Below are 21,697 nucleotides of genomic sequence, written 5' to 3'. Positions count from 1 at the left end.
CAGGCATGCCTGGAGATATGTTGATACCGCAAGAAACCCTGCTGATGACATAACACGAGGGAAGAAGCTGAGAGAGCTTGTTCAGCCAAATAGATGGAGCCTGGGACCTGCCTTCCTCCTGACCTGTCCAGACTCATGGCCAGAGGACCCTGCTGTTGAACAAGCAGAAGATACCTCAGAGCTGCGCAAGTCTACTTTCTGTGGGGTCGCCGCAGTTGCATCAAGCCAGTCGACTTCAGACGTGAGTCAATACGGAAGAGACAGTGCATGGGGCGGCCAACTCTAATGATAAGCCCACAGCTGAAGACTACCGACAGGCTGAACAGTTAATACTTCAGAGGGCTCAGAGGGATAGTTTTCAGCAAGAGTACAGCCTCCTGAAAGCTGGTAAACCAGTTCCCAGCAGCAGTCGACTCCGCACGCTGTCTCCAGAGCTGGATGAAAAGGGAGAGCTCATTCGTGTTGGAGGACGACTCCGTCGAGCAGAAGGCCTAGAACTGACCACTCTTCATCCTGTCATTTAAGACCCAGGTCAACGAGTGACTATGCTCTTGATCCAAGACTTCGACAACCGCCTACGCCACCCAGGCCCAGAGCGGGTGTTCACTGAGCTTCGACGCTCCTTCTGGATCCTGCGAGGATGTCCGGCGCTACCAGTATAGCTGCGCTGACTGTCGGCGATGGAGGGCAAGACCTGCAGTGGCGAAAATGGCAGACCTGCCATCAGCCCGTCTGCGCCTTTACAAGCCAGCTTTCTACTCTACAGGGATGGACTGCTTTGGGCCATTTGAGGTCAAAGTTGGCCGGCGCCCGGAAAAGAGATGGAGGATCATTTTCAAGTGCCTCACAACGAGGGCGGTGCACTTGGACCTCCTTACCTCTATTGATACTAGGGCTGGGTATCGATTCAGATGTTCAAATTCGATTCGATTTCGATTCACAAGCTCACAGTTCGATTCGATTTCGATTCTCGATTCGATTTCGATTCTCAATTCGACTATAATGAATATAGATGTAATACAAATCTCAGTCTAAATATCAGTTATCATTTTTTAGAATTTTTTTTATTACATTGATCTCACCTAAATGTTTGTTTTTACAATGGGGTAATTTTTTTGTTAAGAGTTTATGCAACACATGGAAGCTTGATTTCAATCTTTGAATTAAATTGAAAAATGTAGCACAAATAAATACAATAGAATAGGCCTAAAGACACAAATAAAGAGACATAAAAAGAAAAGTTTTTGGGTAGGTCAGAAATACTACAGAAACTGAATAAAGTAATCCAATGTAAAATAACACTGGATAGTCTTTTAGTCCTGACTGAATTAAATACATAGGCTATTAATTCTGATTCCTTACACAATTAATGCTATATTATGTTGTTTTGACAACAAAATTAATGACAGACACATATGGCTGCGTTTACTTTAAGAACTAGTGCACGGATCCATTACTGTTTCATTATACTGTCTGTCACACGCATTTTATGCTTATTTAAGACATAACCGACTGTCTTTACGAGGTTACTCACCAAGGCCAGAGTTTTGACATAACTTTGCGTGTTTTTAACTGTTAAAGCGATATAATCCACGAAAAAGAACTTTTGTTACTGGCGAGCTGTTTGTGGGGCGGATTTAGGCTGTATGCACGCAATGAAAAACACGCGCGAGTGCGCGAGCACAGGGTAGTTTAAAATTGCTTGAATGTTTAAACTGGTAAAACTTAAAAAAGACGTGAAAATGATAAACGTTAGTTACGATGCAATGCTGGCCCGATTGTGCAAGTGAATCATGTCCCGACTCCTAAACACGATAGTGTATCGACGCCTGCAGCGCTTGACGCTTGCCTTGTGCAGAGAGAAGACGCAGCACCGCGAGCCCTGAATATGGAAAAAATCGATTCGTGGCCATTGAGAATCGATTTTGAATCGACCACATTTTAAAAAAACGATTAATCGAAAAATCGATTTTTTTGCCCAGCCCTAATTGATACGGGTGCTTTTCTGATGTCCCTTCGTCGGTTTATTTCCCGTAGAGGAACACCTGCCAAACTGTTTTCCGATCAAGGGACAAATTTCAAGGGAGGTGAGCGAGAACTCTGTGAGACCTTCGCTGGAATGTCTAAAGAACAACAACATCTCCTTGCACCACAGAAGATCTCCTTACGCTTTAACCCCCCAGCCGCTCCGCACTTCGGAGGGGTGTGGGAGAGGGAGATACGCTCAGTTAAGAGTGCACTCTATGCCACAGTCGGTGCTCAACCTGTTCCGGAAGAAGTGCTTCGCACTGTACTTACTGAGGTGGAAGGGATCCTTAACAGTAAGCCCTTGGGTTATGTGTCTTCAGATGCCAGCGACCCAGATCCAGTGACTCCCAGTGTTCTTCTTATGGGGCGGCCTGATGGTTCGTTGCCTCAGGTAGTCTACCCCGAAAGTGAGCTCATCTGTCGCCGCCGTTGGAAACACTCCCAAGTTTTGGCTGACCACTTTTGGGCCCGTTTCATCCGACTCTATGTGCCGAGCCTGCAAGCTCGCCAGAAGTGGCAGGCTACACCAGCTGATATTGAAGGGGACTGTGTAGTGATGATCGCTGACCCACATCTTCCGAGGGCCCTCTGGCCCATTGGGAAAGGGGTCAAGACTCATCCCAGCCCTGACGGGCACATCAGGTCCGCTGATGTAAAGGTGAAGGAGAGAATCTACACACGGCCAGTTGCCAGGCTGGTTTTCCTCCCTGCACTTCCTTCTGGGGAAGATGGAAACGGTTCCACTCCTGCCACTACACCCCAGCCATAGAACTTTGTTGCCTTTATTGATGAGCGAATGTATTACATACATTCGGGGGCGGCTGTAGAAAAGGCCCCAAAGTTATGTCAGTGTTGCTATTATTTAGTATAGTTGACCATATTAGGCTTTATGTTTCATGTTTACTTCCATTTATTCAGTGCTTGTAACGGTAGCCCAAGCGCGCGCTGGTTTGTATACTATCTGACGTCACAGTTAGTATGCAGTATGATAGAGATAGTCAGTCAGTCGGTCGGATTGTAGATGTGAGCTGCACCTTTCTTCAGAGTGTAAGAAAACCACACTCAGAATTACACTCACCCTCAAACTCACTCACTCAAGAAAGAGGAATAAAGAAACAGAATCAGAACTATTTCTCGCTCTTTATTTCATACTCTGGAACATTTGGCCTTAAGTGGTGTTCTGGCCGACACACCAGAGTGAACTTGGTGATAAACCCAGAACTAGCACCTAGACTGAGCGTCTACCTATTATCTTCACTACACTGACAGACAAGCTTACTTTTGATATTAAACAAAGTCTCAACTTTCAAATGTGGGTAATTTAAAAAATAAAATTCACCATCCAGCAAAAGCCCAAATGAGCAGACAAACTCTTGTTAAACACATTTACCATTTACACCTTTATCTTATTGAACACATTTACCAGATGGGACCCTCATAATGCTGTCCTTACCTTGGATTAGTGAATGAGGCTGGAGTTCTTCCGTAGACTGAGCGACTTTGACTGGTACCGGCTCTAATACAACAATGGTCTCAGTCTCCTTGTATTGGCGTACAAATTGTTGGAATTTTAGCTGCTTTTTGAAGGAACCATCAAACAGGTAGCCAACCATGGCTTCAGTGAGTCCACAGTCCACTGTTTCTCCATCTTCTGAACAAACACAAAATTACAACAGTTATAGACTTATAGCTGTAAAACACACACAGACTTAAGTAACGTTATGCCCAAATGTGTGGAAACCGAGAATCTCAACTCTATGAACTGCTAAACTGAGCAAAAACAAATACAGTGCCCTTATATTACTTATAAATGGGAGAAAGTGCAGAATATGGCTTTGAGCGGTGAGGGGAGTCTATCTTAAATTCTTCTGATTGGCCATTGCGTTCAAGAAATCAACACATATGTCTGTGATTGGCTACATCGCTCAACGCTGCAAACATGTTATAAATAGAAACTCTGGCCTGTAAATTGTTTCTATTTTGTTTTAGTTGTTCTTGTTGCTTTTCTGCAACAGATGAATAAAAATGTATTCGTTTTTATGTTTTATTCATAGATATTTCTAAACACAGAGTGAGTCCATTACTCCATCAAATCTAGTCCCGCGCCGCACTCTATTGCGTTGGGAGTGCATGTCTCTAGATCAAGGGCCCGGCCCGAGGATAGTAACGTGAAATATCGGCCCGGGTCGGGTCAAGTTCGGGCTCAGGCAGAGAATCTAATGGTGTGTTCTATTATTGTCAACGAACCGACTCGGCCCTCGGATTTGACGCCATTTCCACACTTCATTCGTTCTGGTATGTTTTGCGCGTCCGAGTCGGAGAAAAAACATGGCCACCACCCGGAAAGCTGCTGCTATGGTAGCACTGGCCGAGTACCAGGCGCTTATCAAAACTCAGCCATTTGAACTTCTAAAATTTTCACTTTATTTCATGTTTTAGTTTATCTTCTGTTAGCAACGCTAGCCACGTAAGTAACACCCGTTTCAAACAAGGCTTCATTCAATATTGCACTCACAACAAGACCGATTCCCATACCCACAGGCAGTGATACGGACGCAGTAAGGTATTGCAGTAACGAGTGATTAAAATCTTCATTTAAACAACCAAAGCGGTCCAAAAACAATGAAAACAATTCATCCTAAGTCACACAGGGCGCAGCCATCTTGGATTCCGTATCAGAATTCTTGCTCGGTGTCCTCACGGGTGTCCGAAATCCGAGCGGGAAAATCCGAGGAAAGGGGGTGTGTTGGTGCGTTTTGCTAGGCAACGTCTATCTTCCTAGTCGGAACTCCGACACGGATAAATAATAGAACACACCATAAGCTCTAAGCTAAGTTAGAGGACTCACAGCCTTTCAACACATGTTTTTTTTCTTTTTTTTTTTCGCTGTGATGAGTCGTTCATGAGATCCATTCATTGCCTCTGTCACGCGACAAATTAACAAAAGACTCGGAAGGTAAAGTAATTATTTATGTTCCCTGTAAATTATTTTCGACTGCATTAATGATTTCTGAATTCAGAATATGATCAAGATTGCGTAGGTGGATGTGTTCGGGGGAATTAGCCTGTTAAAAGTATAACATTTTTAAAGCCCCTGAAATGAACGAAATGACTAGGAAAAAAGATTAGTTCATTTTGATGAACGAGATCGAACAAGAGAGTCAGTAAAATGATCCGAACGTCCCATCACGGGCGTGACATGGGGGCGTGGCAGCATCGACGATTCCATTTTATAATTCGAAGTTCGAGATTGTGACTTCATTTTGGTCGATTTCGATGTGACACCCCTTATATCTACCTACCCTATAGCTCTACCGAGCTAATCTTTTATAAATAATAAATGTTGCATCATTGCTAAACAACAATACTTTTAGCAGATTATTTAACATACAAATGATGTATGATTTTCATTCTAACAATATTAATCTTGATTATACGGTATTATTACTTTGTCTTCTGGGCAAGTTTCATCTTCATAAAGACAGAACCATTCATTGTAATCCTGATTTAAGAATATTCTCCTCTGATATAAAGTCCCTTTTTTCTTCTTTTAAGAAAATGTCAAAACCTTTAAACTTAAAGGTTTCTAAAACAAATAATATGAGTCTGTTGTAAAGAACCTTTCATTTTTTATATTGACAAAATGTAATATTCTATTGATTTGTGTAGCCTAATTCAATCTCTCTCTTTTGATGTCCATTTGTTTTCTTTCTCTTCTCACTGTTAATGTCCTGTTCCTGTAAGCTTTCATTTGCAATACAAAATAAATAAATTAATTAATTTAAAAAAGATTGTTAAACATAGCCTACTTCAACTCCTGCCACTGTACACATCAATAACAACAGGGGCGTAAAACTGCCAGGGGCGTATATCTACCGGCTCCGTCAGATTTTGTTGCTGAATTGACAAATGTTAATTAATTTGAGCAGTTTGTGAGATTTCAGGATTTCCTCGTCCTGTAGGGTCATTTCACAGCAGACTGCGCGACGCGGGAAAAAATGGGTTGCACTGCCCAAGACTGCAGGGCCTCTTGCTTAACGTAAATAGCCTACCATAATTTAATGGCGATGACAAGTGGAAATATTTTACGCGACTTGAGTAAATCAACAAAATACCCATGTAACCCAACAAAGCCATAACTTACTTAGTGCAGTTAGCTAATTTACAATAGTTTAAGTCATGCTTGTAAACGTTGTCAATAGCTAACGTTAACATTAGCATGAACAGAAAAGTAAAGCTATGGTTACTTAAGTTACCCCTGAATTTCCTTGCCTCTTCTTCGTTGATCTGTATTCCAGCTTCAATAATTTTTAGAAGTAGTTCATCCGTGGACAAACTCGACAAAAATGGACAATTAACCGACATTTTCACTCATTTCACGCACTCCTATGACTACTTGTTGTGCATGAGAGAAAGCGCAACTCGCATTATGGCGACTTAATTTCGCGCCTTCTCAATAGAAGAGCCAATCGCTGATTGGTAAAGTAAACGCGTCATCGCAGCTGCCGTTAAAACACTAGTCCGGTTGCTATGGAAACAGTTTTCTTTCAAAAAGGAGGACTTGAGAGTGATAAGCCACTTTTACAAAGTTAGTAGGCTAAAATCCCAGTAAATGACTTATTTTTATTTTGTTTGTTTTTTTGTAAATATGCTGCTCACACAAGATTGCCAGAACCAATTTACCAGTATTTTTGAATGTCCTGTTCACAGATAATTTACAGGGAGTTAACCAGTGTGTGAAAAGGATGATAGCCTATTCGTGGTATTTGAATAGACCATATCATGATCCTACATTGATATGGTATTTTAAATCGATCCAGTAATAATTTGCATGAAAACAATGCAACCTAATGACTAGCTGAAAGTTATTAATGAAACTTATATAGGCCATACTGATCAAGAATTTGAAGGAAATTTACCAGTAACCTTTTTGATGTGGCATGAGTGAATGAATCAATGGCTGAACGAATCAGTTGAATTAAAGGAGCTGTATGTAAGATTGTGGCCAAAACTAGTACTGCAATCACTTTCAAATTACTGTAGAGTGGTGTATCCCCTCCCCCTCCTCCCTGACTCGAGGTTGCCAGATCGGCTGCAGGATCCAGCAGGAACGTGACGAGCTGCAGCTGTGGTAACTAGAGCAGAGCTGGCAACCCGGATGCCGCAACACTACTGACTTCGTGATTGGTAGATAGGTGGAGGGTGGAGCATCAGACCAAAACACAACATGACAACATCAACATCAGTTGAGGGCTGCAACTGCACTTTTTAAATGACAATATCCTGGCCAGACTGTTGTCAGTGATATAAGTATATGAAATGTACATGATTTCTTAATGTCTAGTGACATTTCAGGGCCATTTTATGATTAATTGAAATAAATTTCTTACATACAGCTCCTTTAATGAATGTACAACTGTACACCGTACACACAAAGCGCTTTACAATCAAAATGAGTCAATCATTCACTCATATGACTTGTCGCCACCTACTGACATAACAATGTGGCAGAAAGGACAAACTGACAGTCTGTTTTGTCAGGAGAACAATTGTCAATAAGAAAGCAAGAAAGACTGGTCATATCTTTAATGAATATATATTTTATTATTATTAATTAATCAATGGTTTGTACACTCTGGTATGTTTTTTGTTGTTGTTGGATGTATTAATATGTAAATTATGTATACTATATTATTGGCCTACTACTAAAGTTCATTGGTTAATAAAAAACTGACAGTCTGTTTATAGGCTATTATTATATTATATTGTATTATATTATATTATATTGTTATAGGCAAATGTTTCACTCATTACTAAAAAAATAAATGTGCTACTGAAAAAAAATATTCATGAACTAAGAAGTATAGTAAAGTATTTGTGCAATACAATTGATATATTTTTAATATGTATAATATCTAAAAAATGTTAAATATATTATCTATTATATTTTTACAAATATAGCATATTAAAATTATATTGAAACACATTTTTATGTAATGTTTTAAAATATTTTAAAATATATTATATTCTAGCTATCATCAGAGAAATTCATAGCCTATTGGTATACATCAGGCCTTTATTTAAAAAAAAAAAAAAACTAATACTATTAACATAGTTTTTGGTGATCAGAACTGCAACAACAAAAGTTCACAAAAAGGGATTTTGAATAAATATTAAATTGTGTGAATATGTTGTGTTGCATTTTAGAGCCCCATTTCAAATAGCGGTTGACAGAGACCTCTGGTGGTGAGATGAACGCACTGCACTGGATGTCACAAACCCATTCACCTTGATATGAGACAAAATATGTCCCACAACTTCACACCTGCCATTAGTTGTTAGAAAAGTTACAAGTAACGTTTAAAATAAAGGCTCCTTTTACCAAACAAGAGATTTAATGTAAAATTAGGCTTCTATAACATGGCCAAAGGCCGGGGTGTTATAAAATGATTAAAAAACAACAACTGTTTTTGTATATTGTTTTGAAAGTGTGGTAGGTGAGTTTCCAATAATTCCCAATGTCAAAAAATATTTTCCTTTCAAAATCATTATCTTAAAATTTCTGAACTTATAAATGCGAGCGCGTTGTGCGCGAAGCTCAATCAGTCTCGCGCTACAGGATTGACATCATGGCGTCTTGCGCTGTACAGCTGGTGAGCATAAAGCCTACGAAATGTAACCGAAGTACTCATTTAAACGTGTACGCGTTTTATAATCTAATAACGTTTGTGTTGGTTTGCCTGAAATAACATTTAAATACCTTTGTTCATTTACTGAAGCGATTTCATGTCAAAAGTTTAACGGCGTCAACCGTAATGATGTGGTTGTGCCCCGACAATCATATATTTTTTACATTTTACCAGATTGACAAAGTGACGAGGAGGAAGGGGGAGAAAAAGAAATTTGAAACAAACATTTTGAAGGGCCCTTGTATAAAACACCCTTTACAAAACAGGTGTGTTGTTCAGGCTGATTATGTTTGAAAATCTGTCGAGACTTGAGCGTTCCTTCGTTCACTCTCTACCATGTCTGATTAACTTGCTCTTTTCTTGTTCCTTGTGTCATGTTGTACTGTTTTTGTACTGTGTGTAGATGGGGTCTTTGGTTCTACAAGCACGATAAGAGCAAAATGTGGCAAGACAATCTAAGGCTCATCACCAGGTTCGACACAGTTGAGGACTTCTGGGCGTAAGTTCACGGTCACTTGTTTGCAATTAGACAAACAAACCCAGTTGTCCATTTGCTTGGAGAACAAGGGTTTCCAAACTTTTGGAGTCAGGGAGCCCTTATAGGGTAGAAAACTCTCCAAGGACCCCCTCATAATTATAACTGTGATTAAACCCAAATTTAATGAGGGTGAGAGTCATAAACACAATATGGGCAGTCGGATTGACTGGGTTATTAACAGAACAGTTATTGTAAGGTTAAGTTTATCACTGCATTTTATCATACTTTATGTACACTTTTTTAACAGCATTATGGCAAAAATGAGCACTGTAAACCCTGTACATGACAGGGTTTTGCTGACGGACCAACTGTTTCTTTCAGTTTTTCCCCTCCGTTTGACATAAAACACTGTGTTCGTGGTCATCCAGTTTGAAATGTTGATTACAAACACAGAGGTTTTTCAGATTTTCCGTCGCTGTGCTCTCTCCATATCTCCATACTCTCTCCATATCTCCATACTCTCTCCATTTCCATATCTACAACATGCTGAATGCCTGGAAACTGGAAATAACTCACTCTCGCTAAACGTTTACTCTTTGAATTCTTGCACTCAGTAACAAAAGTCGACACCATTGACTAAAAGTTTGCTAAGCAGGATTTCCTCCCAAAGCAAGGCGGTATTTGACTCTGGTTAACATGCCCAGTGTGTTATGAGTGTTGAAGTTTTCTTCCCTATTTGACAAAATGAAGACAATAGCGCTTGCTTTATTTTCTCTAGTCAGGTAGCACTGATTTCAAAAGCCCATTTTGCCAGCGGTGAAGTACTCTTTAAAAATTAGGCCTACAGTTATAATTACTCACTCCATTACAATTTACACATTTCGATAGGAACTTTTGAATTAAATATAGTTCAAGGATTTGATTTCAAAATGTGTGGTAAAAGGTTACAATCGCCAGGCTTTTGGCCCCCTCTGCAGGACAGGTTAATCATTAAATTTTTGAATGACTTTTTACTTTTTTTGTTAATGAATATATATTTTTTTTACTATATAAAATGACTCAATGGGCACCCAAATACTATTACGTTATTAATTTTACCAGTATTGTGCAATAAGATGTATTTGCTATCAGTTTTTTTTTATCTGAGCATTATTGCATCATGTATTTTAAGTCATTTAAAAGGCTTAGGATTTAACTAATATTTTTCTTTCTTTATATTTTTAAAGCAACCAATGTTTTCTTCACAGTATATTTTAATTATTTACATAGAAAAAAAGCTGATTTAAATGATCGATATTGAACGCTCTTTAAAAAAAATTAACATTTCAAAAAATGGTATCAGATTGTTTACTTTTTCGTCTTTTTTTTTTTTTATCTTCCTGGGTGTCGAAGCAGCAGCAATATGGGATGTTAAATGTTTATCATTTAAACAGTTCAAATCACTTTATATATATATATATATATATTGCAATATGGCATTTTGGCCAAATTAAGCAACTTTTCAAACACCCACAGCAAACCTGGAGCTCCTGGGGGGAAAAAACAACATTTAAAATAATCTGATAAATCATATTTGTGTATTTTCCCCAAATCGTTCAGCCCTATCTCAGTTTCCTCACCGGGAGGCCTTAACCTCTACACTTGACAGACTAAATGCACTCTTACATTTGAGTTCTCCACTAAATATTAAGGTGTTTGTCAACTTCATCTGAAAAATGTTTTTCTGATTGACTTTCAACTGTTTCAGATTATACAACAACATACAGCTGCCAAGCAAACTGTCCTCTGGCTGTGACTACTCTATGTTTAAGGTGAACATGGTGTAACTGGTTTCTTACTACTTTTCTTTAGGTTTTTAACATTGTGCATATCTGTCCCGTTAAAGGGATAGTTCACTTTGAAATAAATTTTTGATATGTTTTAGCTTACCTCAAGGGCATCCAAGATGTAGGTGTCTTTGTTTCCGCAGTAGTTTCAATTTTGATATTTTTAGGTCAAACCGTTCTTGTCTGTCAGTCATATAATGCAGGTCTATGGTCACCACCTCAAAGAGCATGCACAGAGAAGTCCAAATTAAACATGATTTAATGACTCGTAAATGTAACGGTACTGATCCACTTGTCCGTGCGACACTTCAGTCGCGCCGCACTCCACTTTATTCCTATGGGTGACGTCACGCGACTTTAACGCGCCCGCAAAGCATCCCGGGAAGGCGGCGCTTCATTTGGAAAAATGCTGCGCGTCAAAAAGCTGGCCGATGCCCAGCTTTATGTAAATGAATCCGTCAAACGCGACGCGTCTATCCAATAGAAGTAGTCTCTCGAGGGGCCTTTGTTCTAGACTGGCCGCTGGGTCAAAACCACGCCCATAGCGGTAAACTTGAGGAACGCGCATCAACTTACAAATGTGGAGAGGGTGCGACACCACGCTTCAGTCGTGTCGCAAAAATGGATCAGTACCGTCAGTACACATTGATGGCCTAAGACACGAAACGAGTGGTTTGTGTGAGAAAACGAACAGTATTTATATCGTTTTTACCTCTTGTAAACACAGCCACGTCCAAGTGATCTGAGGGCGCGGGCGCTTCGGTCTGTGCGTTACAAGAGGTAAAAACGATATAAATACTGTTCATTTTCTCACACAAACCGCTCGTTTCGTGTCTTAGGCCATCAATGTGTACTTACATTTACGAGTCATTAAATCATGTTTAATTTGGACTTCTCTGTGCATGCTCTTTGAGGTGGTGACCATAGACCTGCATTATATGACTGACAGACAAGAACGGTTTGACCTAAAAATATCAAAATTGAAACTACTGCGGAAACAAAGACACCTACATCTTGGATGCCCTTGAGGTAAGCTAAAACATATCAAAAATTTATTTCAAAGTGAACTATCCCTTTAATGACTGAAGTACTGTTTACAGTTTAAATCATAGCTGTCTACATTTAGTTCTGTTAATGCAATTCTATTTGCTCTCAACAAGAAATGTAATTGAATCATTTATATTACACTTCCACAGTGACTCTTTGTAAAGCATGTTCTTTGTTTCTTTACAGGATGGCATCGAGCCCATGTGGGAAGACAGAAGTAATAAATGTGGCGGCCGCTGGTTGATTACTCTAGCCAAGCAGCATAGACACACTGAACTTGACCGGTTCTGGCTGGAAACGGTCAGAGACAATATATTAGCTTGCTTTATTTAACCTTTGGATTTAATTGTTTGTCTGTTGGAAAAAGTTAAAATTCTCTTCTTTCTGATTATAAATTATCAGAACTTATCATTGTGTGTTTGAAAATATTAATTACTTTGTGCTGTTTTTGTTAAACCCTGAACTACAGTAAAATATATGATGATCATACGTTTGTTCTTGTGGCAGATGTTGTGTCTTATTGGAGAGGGCTTTGGCCCCTTCAGTCGGGATATCTGTGGAAGTGTGATCAATATCCGTGCCAAAGGGGACAAAATTGCCATCTGGACCTCCAATGCTGAGAACAGTGAGACCGTTACATACATTGGGTAAGCATGCTTTTAGTTCTATTGTATAAACATATGCATTAGCTGTTAAATCCTGCTTTTTATGGCCAACACTTCTGCTTTATTTATTTATCAGACAATATGAATTCATGTCTGGAAGCTTGTTTCCGCCACGAAAAAAAAAACCTAAGGTAATTGCGACCCTTTTATCTCCCAACTTTTTTTTTTTTTTTTTTTTTACACAATTGTGAGTTAATATCTCAGCATTTTGATAAAGAAAAAGGTCATAATTATGAAATATAAACAACTTTTTTTTTGCACTTTGGAATTTATTACTCTCAAAATTATTAGTCTCAGAATTGGGATATAAACTCGGAAATGCGCGTTTTAAAGTCCGAGTTGTGAGAAAACTCGCAATTGTGAGATAAGAAGTCAGAATTGTGGGATTTAAAAGTTGCAATTACCTTTTTTTTTTTTTTTTTTTTTTTTTTTTTTTTTGGTGGCGCAAACAAGCTTCCATATGAATGAGGGCTTACATCTGACATATTATGATATGCGTGTATTTGAATCCGTGAGTTTTTTTGATTTAATAGATTTGAACATCTTTTGAATGATGTCAGGCAGAGCCAGATGTGAGCATTTGACCACTCATGGTGCTGTAAACATTAATGATCATGAGAAAGGAATTTGTGCCTAGCAACCTAATGAAGCTAATTATCCATCATATCAGACGGATGGGGAACAGCCTGCAGTCCTCCGCTGCTAGGATATACTGTACAGCTGCGAGATTCCCAGTGGTCTGAATCTAAAGTCTAAACAGTATTTGATCTAAAGCATTTTCTATTAAATAATAGTCAGAGCACATTAGGGTTTAATATTGTTTAAGGCACACTTGCTAGGGTTGGGCATTGACACATTTCATGATTAGATTTTGATTCACAAGCTTTCAATTCAATGTTGATTAATTTGGGATGTATCAGGTACAGTACATGGCCAATTTATGGCACGCCACTAAGTTTTGTTCTTTCATCAACTGAAAACAGCATAGTAGAGCTGTACAATTCTGGATAAATTGAGAATTTAGTTTTTCTTGTTGCAAATAGAGATACGATTCTCATGGGTTGAAAAAGTGTAATTTTTTGAATGAAGGATTCAATGACTCACTCATGAAGACATCACTTGTTTCAATATAAATAATACTGGATGAATCAGCTTAAATGTATTTGTCATTGAATTACTCAATCAAGGGATTAATTTAAAGTCACTTGTCGCCACCTACTAACGTAACAACTATCTTCATTTGAAGCGTCAAGTTTTTTCAAAAGGTGATCTGCTCTATTTTAATAGCCTCAATAGACATCAGTGTTTATATCTGAAATATAATCTTTTATTTCAGTACTTCTGTGAATTAATTTGAGTATTTGTAACGCATAACCATACTGTGATGTTGAAAAGACTGTTTGTGAAGCTGTTTCATACCTAAACAAAACTGCTTTCTCTGGATCAGCTGCAGCACTAACGCAGATTTGAGGTTTAATAGACACAGGTGAATCGTTGTCATTTAGGAATAAGATCGTGTAGGTGTTTGAATCGAGATTTCGATCAATCGTGCAGTTCTACAGCATGGACTAAAAGCTCAATTCTTGGGATTTAAGAATAGATATCGGTTCATCAAAATGAGAATCGATTATAATTGAGAAATCAATATTTTGAACCGAGCCCTAGTACTTGCCTTGCGCAGCACTCTTCACTTGCAGACCACAGAAATCAGAAGTAAACATTTGCTACTGTAGATAGAAGAGTGCTGGGTAATTCCAGCGTTATGGATGTGACATTTGAACTCATAATGACAGGTGAAATGTCTCAGAAAAAAAAAACTTCTTACAATATTTAAATTGGAAATGCATATTCTCAGAGCACCCAATCTGGGGAATTGACAGGCAAAATATGTTTTTCTAAAATATATTTAAGCACCCCCAAAAAAGGAAAATATGCATGCGTTATGGATGTGACGGGAAATGACAAGAGTTTTTGGTATACTGTTCGATTTCCTTTAAAGTCTGTGAACTTTTAAATCCAATGTATAAATATTGCTATCCACATGATGAAGGGGTCTTAGCTGAACATAAAAATATAAATGTTTAAAATATATATATTTTTATGAAGTGTATTATGAGGAAAAACCAGCGTTATGGATGTGACAAAAACCCTGTTATGGATGTGACGTGTCTGAAATACATAGAATCTGTTTGGAAAATCAACAATCAAACCATCATGGCACTTTTGTTGATGCATAATGGCTGTGTTTTCACATTAAGAAGACTGTCTGAAATGATTCTGAAGATCCCCCCCCCCCCCAATTATGAATTAGTTATTTTTTTAGCTTGGATCTTACTGTACATCTTAATTCAATATGTAAAATAATTGACAATAAGAGAAGATGAGGGTGAAGGTATTTATTTGATTTATGTATTTCAGTAAGCGCGAGCGAATTAGAGGGCGCCTGTTTCGCGCCTAAACCAATCAGGTTCCTCGCGCAATTGCAGGACGCCTCTCGACTAGGACGTGAATAGGCTACTATAAACACATAGACGGAACATTAAAGCAGAGACTATTACGGAAGACAGTCAAAATAAAATACATAAACAATTAATGTTTGTCATATAGGAGTTCAAATCACAGGTTTCCTCCACAGTCAGGTGAACCGATGGATATTATTGTCCGTAGATGTGAGCCACTAATCATGTAACGCGATCATTTAGACACAAAAAACGTACGTTTTTTTGTGTCTAAATGATCGCACGGTTTTCGGCCAGTTTATGGATTTTAATGCACAGTCGCGAGTCAAAATCATCACATTTTATTTCGTATAAAAATGATTTGACAAAATAATTGACGCAATATTATTAGCCTATTATTATTATTTTGTCAGCGCGATCGTACCGAGCCTAAAGGGACGTGTTGGTGGAAAAAGCACATACAGATTACACAATCAGAGAGTTGCCTATTTCTTTTCGTTTTGATCTTTGCAATCTTTCTATAGATAGGCTACATATCTGAGAGGCATACGTTGAGTTTCTGTTCAGTTATGAGACGCGCTCAAGTTTACGTGTTGCAAGTGATCGCACCTCCATGCTATATTTGCTTATTAAATCCAGGCAAATGGTTGATGAAACTTTGATTTAAAATAAAGATACAATTTATACAAAACGAAATTCACTTTAAATAAAGTCTTTCTAAAAAACAAAACTTGAAATGAAGTGGCCAAAATCATTTCTGTCTTGAAACAGATCACAGTCATATGCATGATTTAATATGAAGCGTCCGTAACGGTCACGTCCATAACGCATTATTATGGTTGTTAAGAGCAAAGTAGTGAGATGAATTGTCTATCCTAATAGGCATAAACATAATTTAGCTTTGTAAATAAAGTTTCAAGTTATTTGCATTTATAATTGTCATATTAAATAAACTAAACCTTTAAAACGTTATGGATGTGACAGTGCACTGAAGCGTCAAGACCTCTTTATTACAGCCCTTATAAATTCAACAGGCAGTGCTGTTATGACCAAATTAGTATATTTATTTCTCAGGCATGCCTCCATCTTTCTGCAAAATGCTTACTGTTAAAATAAAGTTTAAAAAGGGGGGTCTTTGATACCTTTTTTTGAAAGCATGAAATATGGCTGGTTGAAAATGTAATTTAAGCATTGTTGCTCACCTCATATCTGGTGGATAAACAAGGCAATTTTCTTAATTTTTGTTAAAGCACATTAATACAGTATATTACAAACCTAAATGGACAACTTAAAAAGGGTTTTGTTCTTTTGGTTAAAACTTTATTTTTTCATGGTAAAGATGACCTTTGCATGGAATTGCCCTGCTGTTCTCAGATCTGTCGGCCGTTCTCCACCAAAGCATCAGTACATGAACCTGATGTGTGTCAGTATTTAGTGTGACGTTGAACCGATAAACCGATAAACCGAGTTTTGGTGACGTTCCACACTCACTACATTTTTAAATGTTGGACCCTCAGCGATGCCATTTTGGTTTCTTAAAGAACCGTTTTTAAAAGAATTTCTACTTTTTTTCCCTTTTTACAATAATTTTTACAAACTAAAGATCCATTTTATTAGAAACCAGGAACGACCCTTTGGTATTATGGAGTTTTTCAATAAGCTGATTTTCAATAAGCTGATCAATGTGATGCCATTTTGGTTTCTTAAAGAACCGTTTTTAAAAGAATATCATCTTTTTTTCCTTTTTACAATAATTTTTACAAACTAAAGATCCATTTTTCACTATAAAGATTGTGCAATGAAAAGGATCCATGGATGTTTAATGTTTTTCATGGAACCATAGTTGCCAATAAAAGAACCTTTAATTAAAGTATAGGTTCCCAAGAAGACTTGTCTGCTCTACAAGTTGTTCACTTCTCTCATATTGCTTCCCTTTCAGTCAAAAGTATAAAGAAAGTCTTGGACTCCCGCAGAAACTTGTCATTGGATATCAAGCCCATGCAGACACTGCAACCAAGAGCAACTCCATAACCAAAAACAAGTTTGTTGTTTAAAAGTGGGCTTTAGTTTGATACTGTTGCAGGGGCCTAGATGTTTATATTGGTATACGATGAGTATTCTTGTATTCATGTTTTTGTTACTTTGTGTGGCTGTAACTTGTGGCATTTATATTCACATTGATAATATGCAAGACTTTGTAAATGTTTTAGTTGTACTTTTTTGTGGTGTTGAAGGGCTGTAAAATGCTAAGACTTTATTTATTTTATTTTTTTGAAAATTAAAATGATCTACTTTTGCAAATGTTTCTATGGCTGTATGCATGTGTGCAAAAATGCTTTGGCTATCCTTTAAGTTAAAACAAGTCTTAAAAATATGCTGCACTGTTCATTTCAAAGAAGTACGGATGGATGGAGAGCATGTTGTGTGATTTCTGATTTATTAGAAACCAGGAACAACCCTTTGGTATTATGGAGTTTTTCAATAAGCTGATTTTTGTGAGTTATCGGCGTACTGGTGTTATCAATGTCACAAAGTTGCTTTTTTGATTAGTTACCTGGAGTGTAGAAGCTAATCTTTCATTAACACTTTATAATAAGGTCTCATTTGTTAATGTACTAACTAACAATGAGCAATACATTTGTTACAGTGTTTATTAATCTTTTTTAATTTGAATGAAATAACCAAATTTTTTGTTCATGTTAGTGCATTAATGTTACTAATCGAAAATGAACTAACATAGATTAATAAATGCTGTAGTAGTATTGTTCATTCTTAGTTCGTTAAAGTAGTTAACTAATGAAACCTTATTGTAAGTTGTTCCCAATCTTTTTAAGTTTCTGTCCAGAACATTTCTTTGTTTAAAGGAATTTGAGTCTTAATCTTAAGGCTCTGAGCGTGTTAATTAAAATATAGTAGTTTTTTGTTTCAAACGCATTTCTCAGCATTTAACTGTGCTGGTGAAATGGCTTTAGTGACTGATGATTGGTCACTCGCTGCACCACATTGGAAAAAGGAATCATGGATATGTCAATGAACCTGGGTTGGTACAGAAAGGCATGGTTCATCAACAGTAACCATTTGTTGAATTATATTAAATCCTCAAAACAAAGCTTGCGTGTGCTTTGAGTGCTTGCTTGTTATGATCCTGCCAATTACTAAGTGTAAAGAGCCGGTCTTGTTGGCAAAGGCAATTTACACTAACTCTGCCCACCAATGTCTGGTTGGGCCACACAAGATTAAAAAACCCGAGTTCGAATGCGTCTTTTTTTCATTTATCATTTATTTTCAATAAAAATATAGAAAATATTTGAAAAGTGGAAAGTGCCTAACGATTGTTTATTATCGGTTAGGGGAAGGTGTTGTCCAAATAAGGTCTCATCCAAATAATAATGTAGTCATTTACACTATTACTGCATCCTGTTAATGTACAACAATACTGAGGTGCAAGTAGTATCCGCCAGAAATAGTATCTAACAACTCTTTGCACTTTCTGCTACAAAGTGTAAAAACAATATATCACTATATTCACTTAGTGTAAATGGCATCTACAGCTTTGCACTGTGTAAATAGCATCTATAATATATATATTTGCACTTAGTTTAAATCGCATCTATTGCAAAGAAAATATGCTATTTTCACTTGTAAATAGTGTCTAATTGCCTAAAAATTAAGGAGGAAAAACTAGTAGCTACTTTTGGGTACAGTTTTTATTTTATTTATTATTTTGGTCTTTGTTTCACCATAAGAAATCAGATATTTCTGCTAAGACATTCAGCTTTAGGCTCACTTTTGTTTTGTTTTTGTGTGCAAATCTGCATTATGGAACACCTTTTATTCTTTTGGGTTTGAAGTGTGGTGACCATTTTAATATTTCAGCCATGTTGTTGGAGGTGAGTGAAATAGGAGTGACCACAGGATGACCAAAACCAGCCAGAGGAAATGGACTGATGTCTCTGGTTAATGTTTAACCCTTCTCATAGGAACAGCACACACAGTCACAGCACTCAGCATTAATGGAGGAACTCAAAAAATGATCTAACATTCAAAGCAGAGGCAAATAAGAGAGAATAATGATTCACAAAATTAGGGTTCAGCACTACCAACAGTTGGTTGTTTCCGTTGTAAATTGTTTGTCCTAATATTAACTAGGTGTTGTGTAAAGAGATCTGGCTTTTTTCTTTTTGTATGGAATTTGGGACTTGATGCTTTTGTTACTAAGGTAAGTGTCTTTGTTCTGCATTGTTTTTAATACTTATCGGGTTTATAATGCAATATGAATTATATAATGCCTTTTAAAAATATTTTCAGTTGTGATGCCTGCCTTTGTGCAAGGAAAAGCCAATAATGTGCAAATAACTGATCTACCTCGCTACGTTGCAGAGAGAACGATTTTAAATCTGCATTGTGTGTGGGTTCACTATACCATGAAGGCTGGCATGTTTTGCATGTATTTAAAGAGTTTTGAGCACATTTGCCATTGATTCATGAATTATTCTTAAATTATTCCAACAATTTGTGGACAAATGGTTTGTCGAATGATTTACAGACATTTGTGTAATCCTTCATGAATGAGGCCAATTGCATTTTTGTTGTACTTGATTACATTCTAAGAGTGTACAAAAAAATCTAGATTAAGAGTATCATATTTGTCCTCAAACTTAAACTTTTATTCATCAATACTCTCTGAATTTGCAGATGCACCCCATTCTCTAAATGTTAAACCACCCTTAACCTTTTTTCCAGGGACTTGACCAGTTTTTTTGTGGAATAGCCAAATCCTGCTGGAGCATATTTCCAGAGTTAATGAGCTGGATTCTGAAGCGTTACACCTGGGAAGTGACTCTAAACTGGCCATAGTATCACACAGAGATCCAGCAGTGGGAAGGTTAGTCATGTGGAACTCTCAACCTAAGAGAAACCATGCGGATATTTTCAGAAATGAACAAAATTGTGATATCCACCAACACGGTGAAACCGTCATTGAGGTTTAAAAAAAATACAAGCTCTACCTTTCATATTTAAATTCTGCACGAGGTGTAAACATCTGAAATAAAATGGCTCTATTGCATTATTAGACCAATGTTGTTTAAAAATATTAACTCTTGACAGTACAAACAAGTTAAATATTACAAATTGTAGTTAATTCAGTGACATTATTTCTATTTCATTCACCATGGAAGGTCAAGTTGAGCTCATACATCACTCTATAAAGGTCACAGCATTACATGACTCTACACAAATCAATGTTCTATTTTTTTTACAACATTTCTCATCAAATTTATAGCTTTTATACATTGATTCCAAATTAATAACTAAGAACATCAACAAATTTCATGTTTATTATATTTAACGGATGTTCAGCTGTTCTTTAATAGTGAACTTAATTTTGGATCGTCAGTCATCAAAGCTCTGATGAAAACACTGGAGATGTCGTGATGTCACAGACACATTAAAAAAAAACGTACAGATCATGAAATTATTGACTTTAGTAGATTACGGTGTGTCCATTGTTACTGCAAATCTGCGTCAGATTAGTAACAGACTAGATTTCAGTTTTGAGTGGAGCATAGGGCACACCAACTGCGATTTTACAGTTCTGGCTAATATTTGGAACTAATTCAAACATAACAATTTATTACGTCAGGTAAATGTATCATGCCAATTTCATAATCAGTTCAAAGATAATCAATACTATAACATCAAATGCTCAGAGATAAAGAGTAAAAGATGTACCTGGCTCAAGAAATACATAATGCTGAGTGTCTAAAAGACACTCGACATTATGGGCCGATCTCATTACAGCCTCTTGTGCTCTTTCTTTAAGTACTCAGACCGAGACAGAAACTTCTTTCACATGGAAACATTTGCTAACAATGGGAATTTGCATTTTGAGTTGACACCTTTTGAGGGCCGGATGCCATTTGCCTGGAAGACAAACCCTCCTCTGTGTGAACGTTATCTCTAAACTCTTAAAAACGTTATTACCTTTTGGTTTACTTCTGTGGAGAATGAGACATTTGTACCAGTCGCACTGAGACATTTCAAATGATAGAAAATGATAATTGATAATTATTCACATTAAACCATAGATTTTTGGGTGAATTTCGGTGATCTCAGCATGAGAGAGAGAAGGAACGGGGGAAGAGGGAAAGAGATGTAGATTAGGATGATACTGAGGTAAGACTTGCGTCTCAAAGGGTGATGCTAACTTCACGAGAAGCTTTCATGTTATTTTATTTTTAATTAGTCTTCCCACCTCCTTAGTCTTTCTTCCACAGTCTCATGTGACTTTGCCCATTTGTTCTCAGTCACCCCCACCAAACCCACGGCACATTTTAGGGGGTCTGTTAAAACTCAAAGGGCTCAGAGGAGGAATGAGAGTCGCTGCTTCCCACTGTAACTTTATCCATTGGTGTCCCTGTTGGACCGTGTCACTTTAAAAAAGCAAGTGTTTTTTTTTTCTGTTTTTTTTCTTCTCGTTACTTACTCTTCCAATTTTTTTAAG

The 21,697-nt window shown here is 37.4% G+C and overlaps 1 protein-coding gene across 1 annotated transcript; it reads left to right on the top strand.

The window, feature by feature from the left end:
* The first annotated feature begins 8,637 nt into the window (after positions 1-8,637).
* Positions 8,638-17,517, top strand: eif4e1b (eukaryotic translation initiation factor 4E family member 1B). The gene is made up of 7 exons (XM_056247290.1): positions 8,638-8,681; positions 8,892-8,983; positions 9,121-9,216; positions 10,943-11,006; positions 12,255-12,368; positions 12,576-12,715; positions 17,132-17,517. Exons 1-7 carry the CDS (start codon positions 8,658-8,660, stop codon positions 17,244-17,246), a joined length of 645 nt encoding a protein of 214 aa, XP_056103265.1. The 5' UTR covers positions 8,638-8,657; the 3' UTR covers positions 17,247-17,517.
* The last annotated feature ends 4,180 nt before the right edge of the window (positions 17,518-21,697 follow it).

The sequence above is a fragment of the Rhinichthys klamathensis genome, unplaced genomic scaffold, assembly GCF_029890125.1.
Source record: "Rhinichthys klamathensis goyatoka isolate OS25496 unplaced genomic scaffold, OSU_Roscu_1.1 h1tg000046l_1, whole genome shotgun sequence".
In the NCBI taxonomy this organism is placed as follows: Eukaryota; Metazoa; Chordata; class Actinopteri; order Cypriniformes; family Leuciscidae; genus Rhinichthys; species Rhinichthys klamathensis.
This window is presented reverse-complemented; position numbering and strand designations above follow the sequence as displayed.

Coding starts and splice junctions, on each gene's coding strand:
- eif4e1b (XM_056247290.1), top strand. CDS start 8,658: ATGGCGTCTTGCGCTGTACAGCTG. Junction 9,217..10,942: donor ACAGTTGAGGACTTCTGGGC/GTAAGTTCACGG, acceptor CAACTGTTTCAG/ATTATACAACAACATACAGC. Junction 12,716..17,131: donor GAGACCGTTACATACATTGG/GTAAGCATGCTT, acceptor CTTCCCTTTCAG/TCAAAAGTATAAAGAAAGTC.